This window comes from Colobus angolensis, unplaced genomic scaffold (assembly GCF_000951035.1).
Source record: "Colobus angolensis palliatus isolate OR3802 unplaced genomic scaffold, Cang.pa_1.0 Scaffold74, whole genome shotgun sequence".
Taxonomy (NCBI): Eukaryota; Metazoa; Chordata; class Mammalia; order Primates; family Cercopithecidae; genus Colobus; species Colobus angolensis.
In genome coordinates this window covers 11,179,880-11,196,193 of record NW_012121154.1, presented here as the reverse complement: position 1 = coordinate 11,196,193, position 16,314 = coordinate 11,179,880, and the positions used below count along the sequence as shown (strand labels likewise).

General features: G+C 34.5%; 1 protein-coding gene across 1 annotated transcript in view; it reads left to right on the top strand.

The window, feature by feature from the left end:
• The window catches only part of RELN (reelin), a 536,970-nt gene that overhangs the window by 262,039 nt on the left and 258,617 nt on the right, over nucleotides 1-16,314 (top strand). The window contains exons 7-8 of the mRNA XM_011927764.1: nucleotides 2,275-2,371; nucleotides 7,315-7,366. Coding sequence (XP_011783154.1) covers nucleotides 2,275-2,371; nucleotides 7,315-7,366 — 149 coding nt within the window. The remainder of the gene's footprint in view (nucleotides 1-2,274; nucleotides 2,372-7,314; nucleotides 7,367-16,314) is intronic.

Genomic DNA, 16,314 nt, shown 5'->3' with positions numbered 1-16,314 from the left:
TTTTTAACCCCTGCTATTCTACTACATAGAAGTGATTCTCCAAAGACATCAAACATCTGTTATCTAAGTACTGGTTCTCTAATTCCAGGCTGTAGGCCATTACTTTTATACAGTTATCCAGTTTCTAGCTGAATTCTGTTTAAGCAAAACTATGGAAGGAGGGGGCCTATAATACATATATTATATATAGATATTTTCTTGATATATAGTTGATTTGGAAACTGCTGAGCAATATTTATAGACAAAATAATTACTATAGAAGTTTAAGCAGCAGGCCTCAAATTTCACATCAACAATGACAACTTTTAGTTCAGAGTCACTGGAGACAAATTGCAGATAGCCATTGTGAGGTCTGAACATTCTTTTACTTTTTTCTCCATCAAACTTGATGTTTCTCTTAAGCCATTTCACAATGACTTGGAGGCCAAATAATCTTCATTTCTCACTAAAGTAAGAAGCCTACTATAAATTTTGTGCTACTTCACTGTACTTTTATCACAATCACAAGAATTAGAAAAGTAGTAAGAAGTCATTCGCATAATACAGTCTCTATGGAAAAAAAAACCCTCATGTAAGGTTCTGGAGTAGATGAAAATGGTGGAAATCCATGAGAAATTCTTAGCAATAATAATAGCTAACACTTACATCATGCTTACTATGTGCCAGGCACTATTCTAAGTTATTTAGACCTCAGACCTTTAAAGTGGTTATATTTAAGAAGTTGTGTTATATTCATTTATTCATTCAACAAATATTTCAGGAATACAATGTGCTCAAAAGGACCATGCCCTAATGAACAAGAGACAGGTTTATTGTCCTTACGAAGCTACTGTTGTGTCTCTTCTAATGTCTTGCTTCACAGTAACCAAGGGAAGATTTGAATCTCCTAAGAATTGTGATGCTATGAGATACTAACATTTCAAATTCTGTATCAAATTTGTTTATGTTTTTTCTAAAATATGTTAAAAACACTTGGCACTGTTGATCTTTTGTGTGGGAACGTTGCTCAAAAGATTAGAATAATAACATTTAATCAATGTGGTAAACATAGAGGAATAACTTTGATTTCTTTGCCAAGTTTTGACATGCAGTGTTTCTGCCTCCTGGCTTTATGGGCTCCTTTCACACTTTTGTCTTCTTCCTCTTTGGATGGGTGTTCTACTCCTTTTCTCTAAAATTAACAAATGGCTGAAAGGGCATAATACAATAATCTCCTAAACAAAGGGCATAGTGCCCTTTCTGCAGTGTTTGGCACCTGGAATGTGAAAGTCTTTGAAAATGTTCTTTCTGCATGAAATACAGCTCTCATGTGGTTTGAGGTTCAGACAGGGGAAACATAGCTCTTTCTTTCTACATGTTAGGAATGTAATGATTGTAGGTTGAAATGTCACAATGCAGAAAATTGTAAATGTTACTGTAAATATACAAGGTCAAATCCAGAATACACATACCTTGTGTATTCAATCTCTACTAGATAGAGATATGAATAAATTCATTTTTGAGATCCTGTCCTAAGATTTTAATAACCACTTCATTTTATAGTAATAAAGATAGGAGCTAATTACGTTATTTGCAAAGTTAGCATAATAGCTCAGTATCCAAAATTTGCTTGAATTAGAATTTGTGTGTATATCATACTAATACGTGGATTAAATACAATCTGATTTCATTGTTTTTAGCGTGGTGGAATGTATACATGCAGATTTGTCTGAGGACAGTCATTTTAAACATTACATTAACCATAACTCCAAAGAAAAATGTTTAAAATGCATAAAACACCTTTTAATTTCAGAGATACAAGTTTTTATGTAAGTGGATATTACTCTGCTTATTTTTAATACTTGCAAATGTCATTGTATTGGGCATGTATATATTATATAATTATTGATTATAATATCATCTTTCATTAAGTACCTGCTGTGACATTGGTTCTGTACTCTGAGTTTTATATATAATCTCTCATTTCATCCTCACAATAACTATGTGGGATTTAGGTCAGTACTGTTATCCTCGTTTACAGGTGAGGGAACTGAAACTTTGGAAGGTTAAGTAACTTGCCCACCACTGTAAGTAACTGAAAGAATTGAGATTTATGTTCAAGTCTTTCAAGGTTTCAGATCTTCTTAACCTTATTATAATACAAAATATCCCTACTTTCCTCGAAATGGTGATATGAGCTGAGTAGCAATAACTATTGCATCTCTTCTTACCTGAGCAGTAAGCCACATGTGCTACTTAGTTCTCAGACTGGGAATGTGTTCTGTGTTCCTGCAGGGTTCAATGTAACAACTGTGAGACTGGAGAACAGTGTGGTGCGATTATGCATGGCAATGCTGTCACCTTCTGTGAACCATATGGTCCACGAGAACTGGTAAGTATGTGCTATTTATGTACATTATTCCATTATAGTATTTACTGAGCTTTTTGCCAACAAAAGTTTTTCTTACGCTCTTAAAGCTCAGATGAAAATTCAAATATGATTTATGAGTCCTATTACAAATATCTTAAAATTGGAAGGGGCGATTCTATGGCCTGTTTTCAGATGTAAAAATAAGTAATTCAGTGATAAAAATGGATAAAAATCCAGCATCAATGGATCTCATTAAACATGGAGCATCACTATGATTAGATGGCTTTTTAAAAATATGAGTATTTGCTATAATATAAATAATAAACAGTTTATGACCTTCTAAGTTCTCCTACAAAGCCATGCTCTTAAAATTGTCCTTATTTTCTCCTTGCAAGTCAAAACTGTTAGATGTTCAGTTTTATCACGTTATTTTAAAACTTTGGTTCATAGCCACAGAAGAACCTGATGGATTTTTCTTTAAGTGAAAGAGCACCTTGAATAAACCAGTTTTAAAAAATTTTTGATTCATGTCAAATTACTTAGAAGCAGATTATTTTCCTTTATTTTAGATTGATTAGTAGCTTTTGCTTGCCAAATCATATGTAAAATGAAACATGAGCATTCAAAAAGGAAAGAAGTGAAACTACTAGCCATCAGCATGCAGCTAATGAGCCTTTTTTGTTGTTGTTGTTAACTTGGTAATTCTTTCTGGCATGAAGACTACTTTCATTTTACCTTCTTGAAAAACAATATAAAAGCACTTGTTACGTTATAGCCTGTCTCAATTCCTTTGTCCCTAATACTCTTCTTGTACTATCTCTTATGCTTTACTTTTCTGCTTTGCAGCTTGGCTTTAATGCTTGTTCTTTTATTTCCCATATCTTCCTTTTCAGAGGGCTTCTGGTAATAGGTTGTATTTTTTACCCTTCTGTCACATTGTGTTTAAAAATCATTAACTTTCAAAGTTGTCAAAAGACTGACTTCCAGTGTAAATTGTTGGGGGGGCGGGTGCCAAGATGGGCAATTAAAAGAAGATTTGGTTATCAAAATGTGAAAGCCAATTAATTGTTATAAGATGGTTCTTATTTTATGCTGCTTAAATACCCCTTTCATGCCAACAGATACATTTAATTTATTAAAGATACAAGCTTCAGAGCATTGATGAATTGAGGAGTTTTTAGTTGAAATTACAACACAAACAATTAATTGGATGCAAATTAAAATAATAGTTGCTCATAATTCAAGCCTCACAAGTGCTATAATATTCCTGCAGAGAAGTATGACTCTGGTGGTGAAGTTTTTCTTGAAAAAATAGATTTGCTAGTACATTTTAGATAATATACTATGACAGAATTAATTATCTATAAACCTTACCAAATTTAATTTTTTTTTACTGTAGTTAATTGAGCTTAGACTAAATGCCTGTTTTAGAAGGTGTCTCATTTAGTAATATTCCTGGAAATGCTTGGCAAGTTATTTTTGTTGCCACTGGTTAATAGGAAATAAAAATATCTAAGAATATTATTTCATATTTTCATAGCATAAAACTGAAGTATTATTTAATCCTTTGTGTGTTTAGTCCTGATTGTTTCACTATATCCCTGTTTATTTAGCATTAGAGTTGACATATTCAGTGGGCTAATTTTGAATTGTGTTTTATAATTAATGTAGGATTAGCCTTTCAACTAAAAAGGAAAATATTCAAAAAAATTATCTTCATCTAGAAAATAAGAAAGCATGTAGTTTTTATATTTCCATTGTAAGCATTTTCCTAAGATGAATTTGTATGGTGAGATTCAAAGGGAGTAAAATAAAACAGATTGAGAGTGATGGAGATGATGTCCACATTTTATACTAACTTCTAATTTTTCATAATTTTTATACTGTATTGGTGTCCCCAAAGCAAAAATATATATTGTACCCAAGTTGTGTTTATAGAAGACAGATCAATCAAATGAAAAGTGAGGAATTCAATTTTCAGTTAACATTATATTCAATATTTACTAAAATCCAAACATTTGCATGGTACTTTGTGACTGAATCCAGTCAAAATTGTTGTGCATGAGAACTAATGAACGTTATCAGCCCCCAAACATCACTTTTTAAACAATATGCCTTCTTATTTTTCATAAAACCCATTCTTCCTGAAGTTGTAAGAAAAAGAACCACAAACAAAGAACCTTAGTAGGCTAAGGCTTTATCTTTTAAAATGCTAAAAAGAGGATCTCCATTTTTGTGAATGTAGTTAAAAAACCATTTCATATCAGGAGAAGTTAGTCAGTGAGAGGTGGCAGCAACTGTTACCTGGACATAGCACAAGTTTTTGTTCCTTTTACTGCTATGCCATGCACCCCTCACTGGGTTTTATTTAACCCAGTGAAGTCTCTGTATTTCAGGTGGTGACACTGAACTTTATTCATTTTCTTAGCATAAAATAAAGGTATAAAGGAATTCATTTACTCACTCCTTTAAAGGAAAAATATGCTCTCAGAATTTAAAATGAAATGAGTTATGTTACCCTCCATTTTAAAAAAAGAAATTATTTACTAAATTATTACTATTATGTTTTAAGACAGGGCTTCGCTCTGGCACCCAGGCTGGTGTCCAGGTGCGCCATCATGGCTCACTGCACCCCGACCTACCGGGTTCAGCTGATCCTCTGACCTTATCCTCCCACTTCAGACTCCTGCCTCAGCCTCCCGCCTCCTGCCTCAGCCTCCCAAGGAGCTGGGACTACAGGCATGCACCACCATACCCAGCTAATTTTTTTTAATTGTTTGCAGAGATGAGGTCTCCCTATGTTGCCTAGGCTGTCTTGAACTCCTGGGCTCAAGCAATCCTACTGCCGTGGCTTCCTAAAGTGCTGCGATTACAGACATGAGCCTCCGGGCCAGGCCTATTTACTGAATTATTCTCACATATTTGGAAATGCATTTTAATTACAAGGGTGAGTTTGGTCTAAAACAATATCAAACCCAATAAAAAATTTTAGAGAAAAAGTGCAGAATGAACAGCTTTGGCCTACAGTGATTTCTTCTGATTCATTTAGTTATCATACTAATTTCCTGTAGTTTTGAGTATATTTAATAATTTAAGAGAGATTTGCTAAGAAAAAAGTTATGTCTCAGACAGTCATAGTTAACCATATTATTTACCAAAAGCTCTTTAAAGGCAACTTTTGTTTCAGAATGTCAAATATAAAGGTAATAACTCACATTTGAACTCAAGATTAATAATTTGTAATACCCAATTATAAATACAGGTATAATTTTTATTTATAATACTCAAGTATAAATATAGGTGAATAGATTTCAGAATACATTTCATAGGCAGTGCTTCTTTTTTTCCCCCTTATCTTTCCTGTTCTTTCTTGTAGCTAATATTTTACTAATAAAATAAATGGGTAAAGGTAAAGAAATGAGTCAACCAGTCCTAAGCTTCCCTGGTGAAAAAAATTAGAATCAGTGACTAATCAAAGTCTAGGTTCACCCTCAGCACACATAATTTAAAATTTGGCGATGTTTCACACAACTTGCTGTTCGCTAGCAGAGGTCACGGCTGTGGAACTTGATCAAGTAGGTGACACAAGCATCATTTATTACACCATCAGGATAAGTAAGACTCTTCAGTACATTTAATGCACTAGCAGTAGCTTTATAGCCATGTATTTAAAGCACATGTTCAGTCACCTCTCCAAGTCATGATATAGATATTTTGATATTCACATGCATCCGATCTTTTAATATTCACATCTCAACGGAATTCCAACAGAACAAGAGGCTTGCTCACTCATTTCCTACGGCTGTTCGTGAATTGTATCGCACTTGACCCTTCTGCAATTGTGGACTCTATCCTATAAGGGGTAACAAAGTGCAGGGATATGTCTAAAGATGTTATTAAGACGTATAAGAAGCCAAGTACAACAGAGACTCTGTCTCAGAAAAAACAAAACAACAAAAAGAAAAGAAGCAAAAGTAAGACAACCTACTGCCTCTGCCACAGTGAAGAGTTATCCGCTTTCTATTGCATAGGGTGGAGTCATTGAAATGTCCTATATTGTAGTGTACAGAGTTTCAAAACCCAGCAAAATGAGAACCTGAATTCTCGTCTCATTTGAGCTGGTATGTGTCAAAGTTACTGCTCTGACCCATGAAAGGGTCAGATAAAAAAAATGTTAAAGGATAAAAAAATGTTAAAATTAAAGAAGCACCATTCTTCTTTCAGAAGGGGGAAATTTTGCTTAAGCATGCTTCTTCATGAAACTAAGGAAAAGTAGCAGAAACTTGTCAGAAGACTATTTCTAGGTCCATAATTATATTTCTTTTCTTCATTTTTTGGTTAACAGTTTTATTGAGAAATAATCCACAGATTCTACATTTTTTAAAGTGTACAGTTCAAGGCTTCTGGTTTATTTACAAAGTTATGGAACCATTATTACAATCAATTTTAGAGCATTTTATCACACCCCTCCACAAAGAAAGCCTATGACCTTTAGCTATTGTAGTTCTATTTCTTTTTCAAAATAATTTTATTCTGCTTATTTGTTCTTAATTTATCTCCCAATTTTTGTTTGGTAGCCTTTTTGCTACATTCTCTTTGGGTCACAGATCTCTTGATATGGTAGGATGGAGGGGAGATGGTGGAATGAGTGGAGAGGAGCCTTGTTAAATGCCTTCACAAGATAACCTGCTGGATTCCATTAAAAACAGTTTATGAAAGGACATTGAGAAATATGCTATCCATCCCCAAGTCAGGATTTCACTTATTTATTCCCCACAGGGGAACAAGAAACAGATCTGTGTTTGGACACACTGATAAAATGAACTAACAACTGGATAAATGCAAGTTCTGTTAATGGATTTCCTCTTTCCTCTTTTTTAACTCTTCCCCTCCCCGTACCCCTCCCAGCATCTTTCTCCTCTTTCTCCTATCTTGTCTTATTTTTATGTATTCTTTTTCTCTAGATTACCACAGGCCTTAATACAACAACAGCTTCTGTCCTCCAGTTTTCCATTGGTAAGTGTTTTTAGCAGTTATAATGATTTAACTTGGAAACGTTTGCTTTAAACATGGTGTGCAATCAGGATTGTAATGCCAGATGCTTTCAGATTTAGAGAATAGTAAGTCTTAGTTTTGCAGTAAATAATCTACAACATTTTTTAAGTGAAATAAATATTTTTAAATGTTACATTCTGTTCTCACTTCTCTCCAGCAGGGAGTGGTATTAAAAATACTGCAGATAATTCAATAAATCTTAAGATGATTTACATATGTATTTTGCATACATTGGCTTATTCTATTACATCAGGATTACCTTCCTGATTGTGTTTTGCTCAGATTAAGATTGAAATATCTTCTATTTCCTGAGGTCTGACTAACTGGTAGTGAGAGAGATAATTACTGGTAACTGAAAGAAACCAATTAAGGCTTCATGTTTGGCATGAATAATCTATGTTAAATTCAAACATAGATAATGAAAACAATGACTGTGTCTGGCAGTGTTTCTTTTAAGTGCTTTTGTTTTAGAGCTAAAAGTTCCTACCCAAAGCATTCAGTAAAATAGGGTGCCTTTTGATTGAGTGTTTGCAGTTTTGCTGTCTATTCTATTACGTTACATTTTATTTTTCAAGGGTATGTATTTATAAATAACTGGTATACATTTACAAAGGAAATGTTCTAGGGGAAGAAAGATGCTGTCTTTTAATGGGGCTAGGTCCCATAAGAGTGAAACCCCCTCCTGGTCGTTCCCTGTGGCATGAGAATTGCAGATGTCCAGCAGCCATGCTCAGAACAGCATCCTCCAGTCGCTTCCATATCTTAGAAGGTCCGCCATTAGCGAAAGGACTGTTTCCCTCAGGAGCCCTCTATTCCAAATTGCAAGCCAGTGTTCTACAACCAGGAGCCCACTGTGGTTGATTGTGCTGAAGAACAGTTTTCTTTAAGTCATGTATTTGTCACTTTTTCATGAGAGTGCCTTGTTTCAGCCCGTGTAGCAGGTACTATATGAAATCACCTGGTTACATTTTGGGTTTTCTTCTCCAGTTGACAGTATTACCTACAACAGTTTACAGGCAGTTCAGAAGTCCATGTATAATCATAAGCTAAGCATTAGGAAAAACAAAAATAATAGTTTTTTGATGAAAGAGTTTTCTTTGACTTATTAACAAGTGTATCCTAACTCTTCTGTAGCAAAAACATAATGTTTTTATAACCAAAAGAATATTTTATTTTTAAAGAGTTGTGGTGCTACAAAAATAATTTTTTTAACTGTAGCATGACAGGCAACTTAGAGCCTCTTAATCAGAATAAATGTGTTTAGATTAATTATGCTGTTAATATATAAAAATAAGCTGAATAATGGTTAATAATGTATCAGTATTCTGAGTACTTGTTCTTTTTGTTAAAGAAATGAACAGTAGTTTCAGATATTGTCTTTAAGCAATTAAAGAACACGAGAATCAATTTTAAAATACATGTCTCCTAATTCTAATATTATTCATACTTTATTTAAGGGAGGAGAGCTCCTATACTGATTAAATTATCCTTTATTAAAGGGGAAAAATTACATTTTGGTGAATAGTATACTGGTAATATGGCTTAGATTCTCTATTTCCTTGCCTTTCATTTGTACCAATTACAATAGAGTTGATGAAAAAGTACCAAGAAGAGGAGGTAATCAGAGAATGAAGGGTTTATTACCTAAGACTCAAAACCCAGAGCAAGCACCAGGACCAAGGTGTCAGGACTAGACACAAACATGGGACTTAGCAAGAACCCTTGGTCTCCCCACAAGCCAGAAGACTGTAGCCCGTCAGGGCAACTTATGTTATTTAAAGCATGGATTTGTATCTCACTGAAAGACTGGAAGAGTAGCAGAATTGGGGAATGAGAGAGAGAGAGAGTAAGGAAAAAATGAAGGAAGGGTGGAAGGAGGAAGGAAAGAGGTAGGAAGGAAATGAGAAAAAGAGATCTCAAGTTTATAACTAAAAATACATTTACAAATCTTTTCAGGTGGCAGTTTTAGAATCAAAAGTGAAATTTTAACATATCCTAGGAATGAAATGGAACATATTTAGTAAAAGAAATTGTAATTTATTGTTTATAAACTTCATTGGTGAATTTACTTACTACATTTTGAGAGTAAAAAATTGTGGGAAACCAAGAAGAGTTAGGATGGGAAAGAAACAATGTAGCAAACCATCTGTTGTATGGTATGTGGTGGTATGTGGTGAATACAGTATAGTGGGCAGAACTTTCCAGAAATGTTTTTGTGTATCTCATTATCATTTGTTTATATGGCTGTTTATGAGGTATGAGGGTGTGACATCATTCTGTTTACTTGAGTGATATGAGGGCAAGAGTGAGGAACACTCACAAATTCTAGAAATGCCATAATTGTGTGTATCCATAGTAATCAGATACCAAAATAGAAATTAAAATGAATCCAACCAATCCAATAGCAACCATCATAGACATTTTATTTATACTCAGTTCAAAAATTATATTAAGATTATGTTATAAAAAACCTATATGTTAACAATTCAACATTTACATTTCCTCGTGTACTATGGAATTCTCCAAATCTATACTAATAATATGGTTACATATGTTCAGTTAGTTTTAGTTCACTCCTTAGGAAGAACTTTAGGATATTAAATGTTAAATGTTCACTGTGTAACACGATGATTCAAAAAGTTTTCTAGGGAATTCCATTATTATTTATGACCTGAGTGATCAATTATGTTCATAATTGAGCATATATCCACAATTAGAGAAATTATTGTGTTGATACTTTCATATTGCTCTTGTAAACATTTTCAGTTGCATAACAAATGTTATCCAAAAGACTCCCAAATTCCTCATATAAAAACTGCTTGAATTATTAAGCAGTGTCTCAAATAAATTCCATCATGCCAATGTTTAGCAGCAATGCTCTCTCAGTTCTTTCAAATACACACATACACACACACGGTATATATAATATATACATATATTACATTATATATGTATACATACATGTGTATATCTGATGTGTTTATATAATGTATATTATACGTGTATATAGATTATGTACGTATATATACCCATATACACACTCATACATATATATACATAAATGTAAGGCTGTCTTAACCAAATGATTTTAAAAGTTAAAGAATCCTGAAAATGCATTTCTGCAAGATGAAATTTATCATGTTATCCATAGCTAAATCATCTTGGAAAGTGTCCTAAAATATTCTTAGAACTCTTCATTTTTCCATTCCAATGAACGATCTTGTATCCATTTCTGTGCTGAGGCATAGATTTGCTACCATTCTCACTTGATTCATTAGATTCAACTTGTGGAATTTATAGTTGTAGCCTTAGGGGCATTTATCCGCTTCCTTTAGATTTCCTCTGGGGTAGGAAGAAAAATTTGAGATAACGCCCTTGCAGAATGTTATCGTACAGATGCCTCTGAACTCTGCTTTCTCAGGCAGGGTTGAGGGTCCAAAGAAAATGCCAGTAGCACTTCGTGTCCATCATTCACTTAACAAAATTTCACTGAATATTTGTTATGTGCTCAGTATTTGCTTGAGCTGGCTTTAACTCTGGGAAAACAAAATAAGTGAGAAAACAGAACACATTTAACAAGGCACTGGGTACATACAGAGCATGAAATCTCTAGAAAGTGGCATTGTTGTAAACAGGGTGGGTCTGTATATAGGTCCCCAGGATGGCAGTGCCTAATGAGGTCCTTTAGGAAGGCTTCTTAGGAAGGAGAATCCCTGTCAACAACCTGAGTCACTTGAAAGGACAGAGAAAGGTTTTTCAGGTGATGAGGCAGAATGAACACAGGCAAGGCATTGGAGGGGAACATGCGTGCCCTCCTGGAGCAGAGGAACTGGGCCTGGCAGCTATGAGCAATGTCAGATAAAGCTGCATCTATCTGAACACTAATCTGTATCAGCTCAGGGCTTCAACTTATTTAATAGAGAGATAAATGTTAAATGGAGGTTTTAAACTCATTTAATTTAGCCTTTTAAAAGTAAAATAATGTTGTTCTTTAGCTATTTAATAGAGGTCTGCAAAAGAACCTCTTTCTGTCTTGAGCAATAGAGAAATAGAATAAAATTAATTCTTCAGAAAAATTATTTGGGTAGTTGTGTTAGGGGTGACTTTGTCATTTCCTTGATAGAGATCTGCATTGAGTCACTCTAAAAGAATTTACTAAGTAATATGCTTGTTCAGTTTAGCTTACCTCTTACATCAGATTAATAGGATTCATTAGCCAAACAAAGAATAAAGGTAAAGCATTTAGAAACACACCATGAAGAATAAATAGTTTGGCTTGCCAGACAAATCTATCTTGTCCATCACAGTATCCTCAGTCACTAGCCCAGGGACTCATAATAAATAAATGCTCATAAATATTTCTTGCCTGAGTGACAAGTAACCATTACAAAGACGTCTATAATAGTATGTTACCAAGTGTTAAATTGATGTGATGCAGACATTTCATGCTAAAAGCGGGTTTGGGGGAGATGATCTGAGGACCACAGTCAATGGAAAAGATTACCCAGAAAGAAACTGAGAATCATCAGTCAACTATGCTTTAAGTGAAACAAGTAGACAGAAGTATATATGCATGTGTTTATCAGTATGTAATTACTGAGCTAACTAGAATCTGTTATTTGTTCATGATTTATAGGATTAGTACCTTTTCTCTTGAGTTTTACTCATGGATGTCCTAAACATTCGGGTTTTATTTTCGTACGTGTGTTTAATTTTTTTTTTCTGCTTTTTTTGTTTTTATCATTTCAAGACAGAAGGAAATCATTAAATCATAAATGCTTTGTATTTACATATTAAGATGTACAAATGTTCTTAGGCCTGAATTATTCTCCTTCTGTACCGTACATGCTACGGAGTCTCAGAGATGAATGAGAGCCACTCTGTTTACATGAGCGTATTCTGAAAAATAAAAACTGGAAATTATAAAAGCTGAAAATACTCTTAGCTGAATTGGAATATTGCTTTGTGAAAGAAAAGAGATCTGGTATTATTTTTTCTTTAATAGATGTAAAGGATAAAATGTCACTTGTAAAAGGTATTATATTTCACTTAGCATAAGAAAAGCAGTTGATTTTTCCCTTGAGCCTAATTCATAAACATCTTAATTACTCAGAACTTGATTCAGTAGAGAAATTCTCTCTCAACTCTTTTAGAACAGGTAATTCAAGAGGAGGAGAAATCGATTCCTCCATATCTTGGTATGAATTATTGCTCATTTCCTCCATGAACTTACTGAAATATAGGTAAAATTAGATTCTCATTTTTTTTTCGAGAATCACTCTCCCTGGTGAGTAAGACCTTGAGGAACGTATTATGGAATAGTGAACACCTCTTCTGAAACATGGACACTTCTAACTATGAGACTAACAAAATCTTTGGTGACCTGAGCCCAAAACAAAAATAAATAAAACATTAGAAAATTTTAATGGCAAAAATAATACATATGTTTTATAAGGTTAAATATATGTTTTATTTAGGGGTGAGATTATTGGATATAAAATATATTCAACTAAGATTTAAGATTTGATTTCCAGATCTTCAAATATCTATATTAAAACAAAAAATGAAATATTTATATATGGAATACCTCTATGTTAACTAAAATTTGGTAAGTAAAGGAGTGAAACTGATTATGATGCAGGGTATCCTGCTTTGTCATCCCAGAAGTGACCTTTCTAGGAAATGTTTATTTTTAAAAATGAGTTTAAATAAGATATATATAACATGTATTTATATATAATATTTATAAATATATATATTTCAAATCCACCTCACCCCAAACTCTTAAGCCCCAGCTTAAGTAATAAAAGAGAATATTCTGAAATCCTGTAAAATACCACTAAGCCCAAAGTTCTGGCAAAGATTGTTGAGATTAATTATAAGTATTATTTAATTATTAGAACTGATAATTAAATATGTTTATATGAATTAAAATATACAATTTGACATAAGTATTATCCCCTTTCTCTTTTGAGATATTCAATTTGTCATTCATCTGATGAGGCTTAGAAAAATAAATGTCAGTGATTCATTCATAAATCTGTGCTGTTAACATTTTGAGGGGACTGTTCTAGTAGAAGGAATACAGCAGTGAACTACAGGATGAGAAGAAATTCATTATTGATGTAGACCAAATGGTCTCTCAAACACCACTCCTCCATGAAAACTCATCCCGTTGCCCCAGCCTGATATCTTTGAAACCCCACCTCCTCTGAATTTATTTTATGACAGGTACTTCATTCTGCTTTGATAGATACACTGACCATTTCTGCACGTTCACTTTCACCTTTTCTAACTTAAATATTCCTTGAGGGCTAAGGAACGTACAAGCGTCCCTTTCTGTATGTAGGACAGAATTTGGCTCACACCTAGAACTAAAAAAAAAATGTAACTAAATTGAATTCCTAGGTTAGTTTAGGGATTTCATATTGTTCCACATTGGTGCGGAATACTATCCTCATTCTTGACTTCTGAAGCAAGAGAGTATGCTAAATGAAATCCATGGGCATTGTTAGAATTTAGTCTGAGCCTGCAGTTTCCAGTTTCTTGTCAATTAACCAGGGACTCATCTGTCAAAGAGAAGATCTTTAGGATCTTTAGAATGTTTGTTATATGTATCATAATGTACTTATGTTCACTGTAGAGAAAGCAAAGCCTAAGACGCTACCCCAATCTTTGAGAAGTTTAATATCAAATAGAGGGGAGGGGTAGGGGGAGAGTCCACATGGGAGAAGAAAACAAGTATGGCAGTAAATATTGCTGATTAACAGACGCAGACTACAGAGGAGAATGACAGTGTGATTTGTTGGAAATCCAGGAAAGAGGGAGGGCTGGAGGGAGGGTTTCATTATTTGGGAAAGAGATTGACAAGAGCAATTATGGTACCACCAGAGGGTCAGGCGTCACAGTGTAGGTTAGGGAAATGGCACCCTGTAGGAAGAACAAGACACAGGAGCCCTGCTAAGAAGTGGGGACCAAAGTCAGAGCCAGACAACAACAATGATACTAATGCTGTCTCCAGATTGCCATGAGTGGAGGAGAGGAGATACTTAACACTTGCTGCCCAGGGTGGGGATTACTCCTCCTAGAAAATGGGCCAGGCATGAGCATCCGGGCATAGTTTACATGGGCCCTGGGGAAAGGAGGATGGCCTGGCAGGGAACCTGGCAAAACCAGACACATTTCTCTTCCTTGTGTTTCATGCAACATGGCAAGAGTTCTCTACTGTGGGCCTGGGAGAAAACTTGCAGGGGTTGGGCACTTGGAAGTGGTTGGAACGTGGCTTGGCATTCCATAAACTGGGAGAGAATGGATCCCTGTCTCCATTATGGTAGGAGTACCAGTGATAATAAAGAAATATAAATATTTTGGAAGTGAGGGAAGAGGGATAAGACTGGAAGGGAGAAAAGCACAAGCAGGGAGGAGGACAGCTGTTCATTTTATATCCTGTGGTCATTGTCCATCTGCCATGAACTGGAAGAAGTCCCCTAATGAGGTTTGGGAAATTCAGCCAGGAAAGTGACTAAGGGACAAAATATTAAGTACAATAAATCATGCACTGTCACATTTAGCCAGAAAGAAAGGTTTGTAAGTCTGATAGTCAAAACAGAGATTATTACTAGTAGCCTCATTTTAAACATAAATATAAAACAGAAAGTGGAAGGCAGTTGCTTTTCAAACCTGATTCTTTTTCTATATTTTATGAGAAAAAGACCTTCAAGTATAAAGGAAGCATGTTTTTAGTTCACGTATAGAATATTTTTGAAGATTTTTATTGATTTTATTCTTCTACTTTATTTGACCTCTCTTAATCCTTATTATCAGTTTTTAGATGCTTAGAATGAAAATTTTGCTTGTATATAATGTTCCCCCATACAACAATGTCCTTGAAATATGTTTTCTCACTTAATAAATGCTGAATTCCCCCATGGGTATTTTTGGTGGGCAAAACAAAGGTATAGACATAAACTCTAGACTTCCCTATCCAAATTCCCTAGCCCAAATTAATTGATAATTTGGGCTGACCAAAAACTTTGGATATTCATTTCTCTAAATTTATAATTTCTATTTATAAAATAATTATCTTAATTTTGTTCTTAATTCTTAAGAACAGTTCTTGACAGATCCAAGAGTAATTAGAGGATTTCTGTTCATGCATAATGGAACTATTCTTAATTAAAGTAATATCTGTGGGCTTCTTTCAGTCACAATTGTCATCTCTGTCATTTGGGACTGAGAAGCCCCAGGACACTTCCCGCCTGGGCTGCCACAAAGCATTATCCAATACAGTAACCATTTTTTCCTGCCCTGCTTCTTACCCATGAATCAAACTGCTGCCCTTTTGGCTAAGGCCCCTGAACTCCAACAAAGCATGAGTTGCCTCTATGTGCAGGCATAGGCAAGGCAAATGGAGCCTGTATTTCATGAGAGCCAGAAGCTGCTCTGCATGGTGGGATGTGCACACACTGTCGGGCATGGGGGACAGCAGCTGAGTGCATACCAACCAGGCAGATCATTGACTCAACCGCATTCCCTGTGTAGCCATTTCTCATGCATTTATTTTACCCGTGATCAGAGAATTGGTAAAATAGCACGCTTAGAACCAAATTCTCATCTTCCCAGTAGATTTTCCCTCCTGCCTTGAACTCTGTTTTCCAAAGTACCCTGTGGATATATGATGTACAGTAAGGTAATAAGATTAATAAAAACAATTTGCTTTGAATATTATCAAGCAAAAAGCTGGCTACTAGAAAATAAACACTTATATTTTTATAAAATTTAAAAATTATTGGAACAAATTTATATAGATAGTCATATTATCAAACAAAATGCTCAGATATATAAAATGTTATATAGTGTAGGTTTTTGTGCTAGGAGAATAAAACAGAATGAAAACTAAAATATATTAA